This window comes from Centruroides sculpturatus, unplaced genomic scaffold, assembly GCF_000671375.1.
Source record: "Centruroides sculpturatus isolate CEXI.00-Female unplaced genomic scaffold, Cexi_2.0 scaffold41, whole genome shotgun sequence".
NCBI classification, from domain to species: Eukaryota; Metazoa; Arthropoda; class Arachnida; order Scorpiones; family Buthidae; genus Centruroides; species Centruroides sculpturatus.
Window position 1 is genome coordinate 151,062 of NW_019384983.1, and position 13,306 is coordinate 164,367.

General features: G+C 27.5%; 1 protein-coding gene across 1 annotated transcript in view; it reads left to right on the forward strand.

The window, feature by feature from the left end:
• Nucleotides 1-2,542: 2,542 nt before the first annotated feature.
• The window catches only part of LOC111632867 (centrosomal protein of 76 kDa-like), a 14,543-nt gene continuing 3,779 nt past the window's right edge, over nt 2,543-13,306 (forward strand). The window contains exons 1-6 of the mRNA XM_023377395.1: nt 2,543-2,714; nt 8,439-8,672; nt 11,749-11,934; nt 12,023-12,444; nt 12,522-12,685; nt 12,766-12,874. Coding sequence (XP_023233163.1) covers nt 2,606-2,714; nt 8,439-8,672; nt 11,749-11,934; nt 12,023-12,444; nt 12,522-12,685; nt 12,766-12,874 — 1,224 coding nt within the window. The 5' untranslated portion in view covers nt 2,543-2,605. The remainder of the gene's footprint in view (nt 2,715-8,438; nt 8,673-11,748; nt 11,935-12,022; nt 12,445-12,521; nt 12,686-12,765; nt 12,875-13,306) is intronic.

Here is a 13,306-nt window from a genome sequence, read left to right on the forward strand (position 1 = left end):
ATATTTAATTATAATTTTTTCAAATTATAATTAATATATAATTATAATTTTTTAAAATTATAATTATATTGACAAATTTTCAGACATAAAATCTTTAGAATTTTTATTGCTTTTAGATGTTAATAATTTTAAATATTGTGAAAAACAATTTTTCAAAGCAAGTTTTAATTCTTTAAATTAAGTAAATTTTATGGAGAATTTTTTGATTTATCTAAATTACATAGTAAATTGCAATATTTATATTTGTGTCCAGAATATATTGGCAAATCACTCTTAGAATTAAAAAATATTATAATTAATGACGATGTGAACAAAGATGTACTAAAAGAATTATATGATTTAATATCATTAATTTGAACAGTACCATTTATGAATGCATCTGTTGATTGCAGTTTTTTAATCATGAAGCGAATTGATACATTGGCAAGGAACACTCAGTCAGAGGAAAGATTGTTGTCACTAGCATTGCTTTCAATATAAAAAGAGCTTTTAAATTCTTTGATGGAATCAACGACAAGTGATTTTTATGATAAAATAATTAATGACTTTGTGGAAAAAATTGCCGGGTAGAATTAGTTTATAAAAAAATAATAAAAACAAGTTCTTATATCTTTGTTTCATGTCAATTATCTATTTTAGAATTAAAATAAATAAACTGTTTATTTTTGTCATATCCAGTATTTGTTTAAAACTTTTATGGAAACACAGCTTCCCTATTGTCAAATGGCACAGCATGCCACTGATGGAGTGTCTATTATTGCACAAAATTATTTTTGAATAATTTTTTTGATTTTTATAGAATTCGAAATACCATGGTCCTTGAGCCTTTGCCTAGTGTTAGCAGGGNTAGTTTATAAAAAAATAATAAAAACAAGTTCTTATATCTTTGTTTCATGTCAATTATCTATTTTAGAATTAAAATAAATAAACTGTTTATTCTTGTCATTTCCAGTATTTGTTTAAAACTTTTATGGAAACACAGCTTCCCTATTGTCAAATGGCACAGCATGCCACTGATGGAGTGTCTATTATTGCACAAAATTATTTTTGAATAATTTTTTTGATTTTTATAGAATTCGAAATACCATGGTCCTTGAGCCTTTGCCTAGTGTTAGCAGGGTTATAAACTATTCTTAAATTTAATAAGTTTCAAGATAAATCATTAAGTGTAACTAAAACTGTAATTAAACATTGAACATTGTATTCATTTGTCCCTTTGTCATTTTGTCACATAAAATGGTCATTTCCTAATAAAGAGATCCTACTCTGTGCAGTGAGAACAATTCTATGAAATTAACGAATGATCTAGTCAAATTTCTTGTGCTTGAATTATGACAATAGCATAAAATTGATAGTGCCATTCTCTTTTGTCACTGAGTACAAATTAATTGGTGATATTGACAAAAGAGATTGTTTTCTCAGACATCATAAACAATATTGGAAATATTTTTTATACTTACAATGATAATTCTTGATACAATAAAGAATCATAAAATCTAAAATCTTTGCAATTTTGTCAAAATTAAAATAGCTTGATATTTATCAAACAAACTCAATAATGAATATTAGATACTTATTAGTTGTGTAATTAGCTAATCTTTCTACATCTAAATTCAAAGGTTTTTGGTAAATTTTAATTAAAATATCATAATGTTATCAAAGTTATTGTCTAAATAAGTTTCTCATCAGTCATTACTTAATATAATTGATGTAAATTGGGTAGATATGCCTATATAATTAATTTTTGTTATTCTCTGTTTACCCTATAGGCTTTAAGAGGATCTTTTAATCTGCTCATTGTGGACTCAATCAGGCCCACAATGAGGGCAATCAAGTGGTGAGGGACTGGGCTCAACATATCTAGGACAGGCACTCTTGAAAATTCCTGGGGTTTCTCACTAGAATTTAATTCTGGGCTCCCAGAGCAGAAGGCTTATACCTTAACAATCTTGATCATTTAGCATCTCCATATAACCATTTCATCATTACCAATGAATCTTTCCAATAACAAAATACTATTAAAATTGCAATATATGAATACATATAATTTTTAAAGCCAATACAAAGTTTCAGAAATGAATGTTTATTAATAGATGATGAGTTGATAAATAATGAAAGTTATTAATAGATCTAAAGTTGTGCTGAAAGAATCTTTTAAAATATTACAATAATAACTTTTGTTTTATAATTTTAAATAATCAGCAATTGATGATAAAGTAAATAAATTAAAACCTTAATTATTTTTATTTTATTTAGCTTTAAATTAAGTATTGATAATATGAAATTATTAATTAATTGATGATTTCATATTAATTAATGTTGTAATTAATTCATTTTTATAGATTTGTATATGGATATGAATATTAATTTTAAAAATGAATAAATAAATTTATCAAAAGTTAAAAGTTGAGCATTCTGTGTTAAAAATTAAAACAAAGTATTTTATTTACAGACAGGCATTCAAACTAAAATTTTAGATTTGCTTTCTCAACAAAAACAAGAAGAAAATGTAGTTAATGTAAATAAAAAAGAACTTAAAAAAGAAGAATTATATTCAATAATAAAGAAAGAAGGTGTTTTTGAAGAAATTTTGAAAAACTTTAATATGAAAAATGCCAAAGAAGAAAAATCCAGTTCTGTTAAAGCTTCTGAAAATTTAAAACAATCATCACAAATTCATAAATCCAAATCTAGTGAAAAAACAACAAAACAAGGTTAGATATTAATATATAATAAAACAAATAAAATATTTCTTTTCCATATATAGTAGAATCTCAATTATTTAAGATGAATCTGTGAGTACACTATTTTTCTTATACTGTAATTTAAAAAAGAAAGTTTATAATGAAACATGTATTACAAAATGATTTGTTTCTGTTACCTTTTATTATTTAACTTTTTATGTAAACAAACTATTAACATTAAAATGTAATATTAATAGTTTATCTTACATTATAATACTGTATTTTGTCTATAATAATACTCATTTTTATTCTTAAATCTAATGCAAAATACTGTATATTAACAGTATTATAAATTATGTAAAAATTGTTGTTCTACATAATTAAATTCACTGAGGTATAAAAAAACCAAATTTTGATTAATAAATTTTTATTTTGTTATCCATAAAAATTTTTTATGATAAAAATAAAAAAATGAAGATGTTGCTGATATTTCTGATCAAGATCAACATAAACAGGAGTGCCGCTAGCTGTTTGAACGCCCGTGTGCAATACCGATTATGCTGCCCCCTGTTTAACTACGACTACCTACGTTGAGCTTGCTGTAAGGCTCATAAGGGTGTGAAAAAAGAAAAGAAATACTTTATAAAGAAAAACTATTTATTATTACTAAGTTATTTTTGTTTACTTAAGTGTAAAACCATATAAATATTTATTTACAGAAATTTAACTCTTCTTGCCTTTACGTTTGTGAAATCTGCTATCAATTTTCTTGTATCCAAGCTGTCTAAGATTTCGTGTTCAATTGAAACTATAGCTAAATTACTTAGTCTTTGCTGGTATATTGTTGATCTTAGTTTTTTTATAATTTTTAACTTTGAAAAGGACCTTTCAACCAAATGCAACTGAAACCGGCAATGTAAGTAATATTCTTAGTGCTATTGCTGTGTTTGGAACTGTTGAAATTAAGTCGTCAGTAAAAAGATATTGTAATGGGGTTTGTGGATCATTAGACTGGTTTTCTGGAAAATGCAACTTTAAAGTATTGATTTCATTAAACAAATCAATACTGTCAATGTCTGTTTCACTACTTGAATCGTCTTTAAGCTTCAGATTTAAATCCTAGCCAAGTTAAAATATTAATTATACTTAGACCCATGTCAGAAAAATTATTTACAAAATAATTGCAATTTGATATGCGATAGAACTGTTCGAATGCGTACAAGTACAAATTGAGAAGGAAGCTCTGTGGGGATTCTCTATTATCACCAGTCCTATCAACTTCTGTCATAGAGCACGACTATGAGTACTTGGCTTCCGGGCGCCGCTGGATGCTTCAACCTGCCGACAGACGTTTCGCATTGCATCTTAATTCTGATAAATGCCAATAGAGGCGCTTTAACGCTATAATATAAATAAAAATATAATAATTGCGCGCCGGTCAGAATTTTTTTCTTCATGCGAAGACATTTCTTATGGTATAAGTAGGGTGGGTATTATCACAATGACTTTGAATATTACGTAACCAATCGCTCGATTTGCCGCCCGCGTGCGGTGCACGCCTTGCACGCCCGCTTACGGCGGGCCTGAACATAAAAGCTCAGAAGATGGTGATTCTTTTTAAAAAGAAAACACCCTCATTTAGCTAAAATTAATATTAATGTGTAATACAGTACTTTTAATTGTGACTGTTAGTTAATTATCAATTGGAAATAAATTATTGATTGTGTTAATAAACATACTTCTCTTAGTAATGAAAAAGATGAGTATACTTTTGTTAACTTTTAGAACCTAACCCTATGTTTTGCACTAGTCCTTTGTTTTGTATAATATGGATTCACATAACACAGCATTTTTTCAGAATGTAACTACCATGTTATACAAGGGATACCTGTACTTCAATAAAATTTAAGTAAATAATGTATGTTTAATATGAACACAGTTTTTATATTTAATTCCTTCTTCAAGATAACAGTAGTGCCAACATTAATCTTGTAAATATATTCAATAAATATTTTAATATATTTCTGTTTCTCCTTGGTGGTCAGATCATAAGTCCTTGACCACCTTGACAATTGATCTCCAGCAGCTCTATCTTGTTCAGTTTACTTTCATTTTGTTTCTTCCTGCCATTATTAACATCTGTTTTTTTTTCACCTCCTATCTGAGAGATGGCCATCCCAGTAATCTCTTTCCTATTTACATGCTTGTAAGGAGCTAATGTATACAGGGTGCATAGGAAAGTCCCTTTAACCGGAAAATTCTTGCGAACAGAGAGAGCTACAGCTATGCAAGTGAGGTAACAGTATAGTAAGTGACTATGCCCAACCTAATGCAAACAACAGCAGTGCTCCTAGTGGCGAAATTTGGAAGATAGGCAGTGCAAATCGAAAACGAAAACAGATAGAGCAAACTTTCCAATTAGAAAGTTTTAGAGCATCAATTAATTAGTACAAAACGACATGTGGTTCACATGGATAAGATAAATTGTCACCTGTGTACCCAAAAATGTCTGAAAGCAATGCACGCCATTTTGTGTAAATATTTGAAAGGAATAGCCGTAGGTATGAAGAAATACGTACAGTTTATTGCATAAAATACGTACTTACATCAATACAGTTTGATAACAATGGCATGTATCGTGAGCAATGGCAAACTTTTCGAATGTACTCTACATTAAAACTTGTTATCACTGTATGATAGTTTGTCTTTCCGTTGTTTTTTGTGTGATGTTATCAAACTGTATTGACATAAGTACTGTACATATTTTATGCAATAAATTGTGCATATTTCTTCGTGCCTATGGCTATTCCTTTCAAACGTTTACACAAAATGGCGTGCATCGCTTTTGGACATTTTTGGGTATACAGGTGACAATTTATCTTATCTGTGTGAACCACATGTTGTTTCGTACTAAGTAATTGATGCTCTAAAACTTTCTAATTGGGAAGTTTGCTCTATTTGTTTTCGTTTTTGATTTTCACTGTCTATCTTCCAAATTTTGCCACTAGGGGCACTGCTGTCGATTGCATTAGGTTGGGCATAGTCACTTTACTATACCGTTACCTCACTTGCATAGCTATAGTTCTCTCCATTTGCAAGAATTTTCCGGTTAAAGGGACTTTCCTATGCACCCTGTATGCTTTACCTGGTCATTTCAAGCCACATGTCCAGGCTATCTCAATATACATTTCTTTATTACCTAGGTAATGTGTCACTATTATATTTTCCAATCAATTCTTTGTTGTGCAGTCTTCTTCACTCCTCTGTTTACTTGTATCATTTGGGTCACAATTTTAAGATTTTATTCTCAAAGGTTTATAAACTGTTTTCTACTTGTCAGAGAGTACCATACCTCATATCCATAAATTGTAGTTGATACAGTAAATTTTTAGCTTTAAAAGTTGTAGAAATTTGTTTTGATGAGAACTCTGTAGTACAGGGAAACCCCAATTATTGTGGTTAATGTTATCTAGAAAAACACCACAATAATTGAGAAAAATAACATATGGAAAATAAGAGATGATTAATAAGAATTTCCAAAATTATGCATAAAATTATAAATATTTTCAGCCAGTTACAATAAATTCATTTATCTGTTGATTTAGTAAAGTGCTATTTGTCTTCTTGATATAGATAGAATACAGCATAAAATTATAAATATTAGGCAATATCAATAATATGTAATAATAAAAAATAAATACAAATAGTATGTATTGCATATACCAAAGGAAANACATTATTATTAAACAAAAAAATCATATGGGCTATTTTTCAGAAAAATAATGTAGGAGACATTTTGATTCAAAAATTTTTGGTTTTTTTTTTTGTTACATGACTTAATAACAGCAAATTGCATTTTTATTTCTCAGCTCACTGTTATTGAACATTCATAAGTTCTTCTTCGATAAGATCATTTATTTTGGGACTGGAACAATTCTTGAACATCTTCATATTGGATTTCTTGGATATTGGATCTTCAAATTGGAATTCTTGAACAAAAAATAATATTGGATTTGGAGTTAACTAAAATATATACTATTTTAGTTAACTTCAAATCCAATATAATTTTTGTGTAATTTTTAGTGTGCCATTAGCTAATTTCAGAGTCAACCTTTGAAATCAATTGTGCATTCAAGAATAAGTTTTTTCCAAACAGCTCTCATGTTTGTTATAGTAACTTCTTTCTATGCTTCATCAATATTTTCAAGAGCATTTCATGCTAAAATTTTCCCAAAATCCTATCAAAAATTCTCCTGACATTTTTCAATTGCTGGCTAAAAGTGTTACATAGTTAATAGACTTCCAATGTTGAAATCACTCCTTAGTCCGTAGGCTGGAGAAATGAAGTCATATAGGATGGTAAAAAATTATGACTTTAACATTTTAACACATATCATTAGGTTTCATTGAATGACTGGGAGCGTATTCTAAAAAATTACCCAATCTTGACAAATTAAACCACTTTAATATATGACAGCTTGTCAGAGAAGAACATGTATTTACTGTACTTGTTTGCAATAATGAAAGCAATGCTTAGTAGCCACTCCTTACAACACAGTGAATTGTTGAAATTTCATTGACTTAGTATCAATATCTTATTTCCTGGATTGCTGCAATACTAAGTTTGTACTTAACCAATTTTTTAAGAGTAAGTTATTTTGGCAAGTTCTAGGCCTGTATATGCTCAGAACATTCCAGTTACAGTACTGTACCAAATCATAAACTCCAGTCCTTTATTTTGTAGCCTAGGCCAATTATCCAGAGTCAGTCCTATTAACTATTTGGCAAGGTTTATAACAAATAGTGTTTTTCAAGATAGGTTGTTAGTCCTATAATCAGTACCCAACCTGAAGAACCAGGGTAAGGTCCTTTAATCTGTCCAAGCTGGAAAATCCTACTAGTAGCTAAGCTACTGTTGACATAGATCACAGGACCATCAGTATCAGCAAATCCTCCATCAGGGCAAGATGGAGATAACTATGGAGGGGATTGCTTTTATATAATAGTGATTTATTATTCATGAATGATTGATAACATTATAATTTTAAAAATAATCATAACAATTGTTTTAACAAAAATATGACTATGGTAAGTTAAAAAATCTTTATAATAAATAAATAATATTTACTAAGCAAAAGTTATTCAACATATAAATAGCACTTATTTTACTGATATATTGCTGATTAGCAAAGAGAAAGGAAGTTTGGTTAAAAGTCAAAACAAAATATCTTTATTTTCATCTGTACACTCTTTTTTGTGTTTAGAACCTGTAGATCTCTCTTCAGCAGGTGTACAATGTTCTATAATAATTGTATAAAACAGTTTAAACAGTGATATTACACCCAACAATGTTTGAGATAAAATAAAATTACTTACATTTTCTTTATTATCCAATATTAATACAACACTAATACTGACATAAAATATCCAAAAAAACAGAGCTTAACATAAGCAAGTGTACAACATAGAATATTGTACTATACACCTGCTGAAGAGGAGCTTACAGGTCAAAACACACAAAAAGAGTGTACAGGTGAAAATAAAGATATTTTGTTTTACCTTTTGACTAAGATTTCCTCTCTTTGCTAATCAGAAACTACACCAGTATAATAAGTCATATTTCTAAATAAAGTCCAAGTAGATAATTTAGAAATGAAAAAGCTATTGTATAGTTTTTAAATAAATAAAATTTAAATAATTTGAATTTTTAAAAACATTATTCATTTTTAATAAAATATTTTGAAATTTTTTTAGATTGCTTTTTAATAGAACAGAAAAATGAATCCAATCATTATTTAAGATTTCATGTAATTAGAGGAAAAGCCTTTGTTGAATATTTATTGGAACCAGCTATTCTAAGTGGAAAATCAGCATCATATCTTCTTTTATATGTTTATTTTTGTGGTCAGAGATTCCAATCTCATCCAACTCCTGCGACCTGTGAGCCTGAGTTTTCCTTTGATATTAAATTATTTCTACATAAAAATGGTAAATGTTTATTTTTAAACAATTTATTAATTATAATAATTGAGATTAATGGAACTGATGTTTTTAATTCTTTGTTGTTAATATGATGATTAAATTTATTATAATTGATTTTAATAAATTAAAATCAATTATAATAAATAATTGAAAATTTGTAATAAATAAGATTTAATAAATAAATATAAAATTTTAATTTAAAATATAATATTTTAATGATACTTGCATTTTAAATGTATTGTTACAGTTATTAGATATAAACGTTTTTAAAAATTATTTTTTTTTTATTAGACAAAATTGCTTTGCAGTGACATGTTTGTTTATTTTGAAAGATAACAAACATATCTTATAATATAATCAAGATGGGTTGATAATGATAATAATAATAAGCACAGAGCCCAAACAGTTAGGAGTTGAAAATTGAAATTTGGTACACAGTTAGGGTATGCCATGAGAATGCATATTAAGAAGGAATTTTTTGAAATTCCCACTGTGGGGAGAGAGAGAGTTAAAGATTATCCAGAAGAACTCAGCTTCTACTCTACTATTTTAGATGCCTTTTGTAGCATTTATGTTGGAAATAAAACATATTTTTCGACCCTTCTAAAAATTCTCAACAATGTTTAGTGTTCCATTGTATATAAAGTTGACATGGGGAGTGCCTGTGCATAAGTTTGCTTTATTCAAACTCTTCATCTTAATGTTCGATTTTATGTTCAAATTTATATTTATGAATGATTCTGGAAGATCCAGCTTATTTTTCAAATTTAGTAAACCTGAAGAAGAACCCAGAAAGAGTTACAAAAATGTTTATTATTCATCACTTAGTGGTACTACCACCAGTTAGTGGTTGCAGTGAGTCTTAATTATTGTTATCCCAGTGTGGTAAGCAGATAACTAAAAATTTTCTAATTAGTTTAGGAAGAGGAGGTACCTAATTCTTGAACACAGTGAAAACAGGTAAGATTGGCTATAATCTAATAATGTTAATCTTTGCTATTGTTACTTTTTGTTCAATAAACACTGGGCTCATCTGCTAGTATGAATATAAAACTAGCAACAGTTTAATATTTTATTTTTTGGATATGAAGCAAACATTCTCACTTGATGTTCTGTTTTACATAAATGTGTTTGATTAAGAAAGTAAATCCATAGTTTTAAATTAATTAATAAACTGAATATACATCTTAAAAGAGATTTTAAAATACAGATTCAGTTTATAATTAGCATAAAAATGGATATTGTTTTATTTTTACAAACAAATTTTAATGACTGAAAACATAGTTAATTTTTATGAACCATTCTACATATACATTATAAAACAGATTCACATTTATGAAGAAATATTACAAAGTAAAATGTAAGAAAATTCTAGCATATATTTTGATTAAAAGTTCTTTTTTATTTCTAATATGATGTCCCAAAAAAGTACCATTACTTATATCTGTCATAGAAGTGCTTTGGATAGGAAACATGTGCAGTGAATGTAAAGTTTGTATTTTAGTGATCTTTGCTGAGCAGAAAAAACTATTTTTTATTAATGATATATAAAGGAATTACTTTTCAGTTAATTTTAATTTGTCTTTTAGTTATTTTTTTTTTACTGAGAAATTGTTCCTAGTCCAAAGATTATTATAAAGGCTTAAGATATGCAATTAGTTTCAAGTAGTTACAGATAAATCATTGTATTGGTGTGGATAGCTGAGTTGGATCGTGGTAGCAGTAGAAATATATGATGATTGTATCTGTGGTTTGTTTTATCATGAGATGGTCGTAACCTGGAGTATGTCTGTATATGTATACATACACAGTATACATATAAAGGTTATATATATTCCCTTTATATATTTTTGCCTCAGATAAAGATCAAGAGTGATCATAATAAATAATTTTCTATCATTTATTTTTCAGTTGTTATGATTGCATATATATATTTTTAATAAAATTATATTGTATTAAAAATTTATAATACATAAATACTGTATTTACTCAAATATAAGACAATCTCGCATATAGGACAAGGTGTGACTTTAAAGGTCGAAATAAAGAAAATTAGATTTATTAATACAATTTTAATTTTATTTCGTTTAATAACAAATAAAATATGAAATACACATAAATGCACACATTGTCCAGCAAAAATTACTGGCATCTTAAACTTCAAGGAAAAATCTTGTAAAATTGACAACATAATTTGTTTATGTAAAGCTGGAGAATCGAGAATCTTTTTTGCTAATTCTTAACAGTCAAATTCACTCTTCATCAATTACATTTATGAGTTTCTTCGAATTTCCAAATAATCATCTGTTTTCATGTGGAAATGTATTAAAACTTATATAGGGCTCCTGTGTAATTTTGGAATTCAATTTAAAAGCTTTGCTTTTCTTATTGCTATTCATCTTTACTCCTGGCAATACACAAGGACGATTCAAATGAGCTAGATAAAATACTTTTGTTTTTAAACACCAGAAGGTGAGAATCTGGTAAAATATGCAAATACATAGTTTACAAAAGTTATACAGAAACAAAAAGAATCCTTCGCTCGCACGTATAGGATGACCTAGGTTTTTGAAGCAGTGAAAAATGGATAAAAACCTTGTTCTATATGCGAGTAAATACGGTACTTGAATATTTTTAATATTGAGTTTAACTGATGCAATTTTCAAATGTAATACTAGAATGAAGATTCAAAGTTATTATGCAGACCTCTATCTGCTAATTATAAAGTGAGAAACTTCTTACAATAATAGTAGGAATATTATATTTTCTCACTATTTGTTTTAATTATGAAAAGCATTAACTATTTTATATATCTTCTTATAAAGAAAATTAACTAATTTTTAAGTGAAAATTTTATTTTCATTTAGAAGTTAGTTCTTGTAAAGTTTTGTTCTAAATTTATATTGTGACTAATAAATTTGATCTTTAAAAAATTTTATTATTTCTTATTTATTAAATCTTATTTTTAATTTTATATTTATTTATTAAATCTTATTTATTACAAAATAAATTTATTTTGTAATAAATAAAATTATACACAATAGAAATGTCTTTTACTGGGATTTACTATTTTTAATTTCAGATAGAGGAAATTTATCATTTGATTCTAGCACACTCTTATCAAAGAATGACCCAATACATATTATATTAACAAAAGTAGATTCTGATCAAAATCAGTTTTTAGTATCATCATACTTTTTGGAATGGCGTCAAATACTAACTAAAGTAGGCTCTAAGATGAGCTTGGCAATTGAACTTTCAGGGATTGGTAATTTTATTTATAAATTAATAAAGTTTCTTTTAACAAATATATATTATTTCAGCAAATTTTTTATTAAAATATAAATTTATTTTAGGAGTTGAAAACAAAGTTCCTGCTGGAATGTTAGAATTATATCTAGAATTGCAACCATCTTTAACTTTTCCTTTACAAGCTAATATAGTCTCAGCTCAGTTAGCATTAGAACACAACAGAAAAACTGAACGGGATCGTCTTTTTCTTGCTTATGCAAAACTTTGGTGGAAAGAATATATTGAAATGAGACCAGAACATACTCAAAGACTTGTTAAAATTTTTGCCCAAGATGAAAATGCAGTTGTTCGGCCTGTGTTTAGTTATGTATTTCCACTCACTACAAATAGGCTTTTGGAAACCCCCAGAGAGGCTGCTTGGTTTATATCATTATTTAAACAAAATTTATCTATCTACACCAATATTGATAGGACAAAATATGAACAATGGAAAAATCTTTCTACATTTCTCTCCGTAAAAGAGGGTGTAAGTAATTTTTGATTTTTTTTTTTTTTATTATTAATTGTTTGTAACAATAGATTTATTGTATATTTTCTTTGCAGGATTATGAAGATCATTCTGTTTTACTTTGCTCACTCTTATTAGGTTTTTGCCTAGATGCTTATGTTTGCTTAGGGACATTAAAAACAGATCAGCCTTGTTCCTGGGTAATGACAATTGGAAGACGTAAGCAAATTATATTCTGGAATAGTCTTACTGCTGCTAGGTACAGTATTGAGATATATATAAATTAAATCATCTTAATAGTTCATTTAAAAATTCAAATATTTTTGTTTTCAAAGACAGATATAATTATACTTCTGTAATAAAAGATGATGAATTAAATCAAGTGAAGTACCCGTATAAAACTATTGGATGCATATTTAATAATAATAGATTTTATGCAAACTGCCAGGTAAGAATTTATTACAGTTTTTAATTGAGAATGTTTTTCTAGAAGTTACCTTACTGACGTGAGAATATTTCTAATATTTTATTGTTAATTGCATTTTCTATATTATTCTCCAATAATTATACAATAATGTAAAAATTTTCTAAATGAAATATATTCTTTATACTTTTATTAATTTTTGAATACAGTGGTACCTCAGGTTACGAACGCCCCAGCATACGAAATTTTCAGGATATGACATGAAATTTGAACATATTTTTGCTCCACGATACGAACAAAAACTCACCATACGACGTTACATTAGTTCGCATTTTTCATTTGTTTTTCTTACTACAGTTATTTTTTTAAATGTATTACTTGGCTTTAATTTGAGTATGTTTTTCGCGTTGGAACGAATTATTTGGTTTTACATGTAATCGTATGGGAAAAGATGAT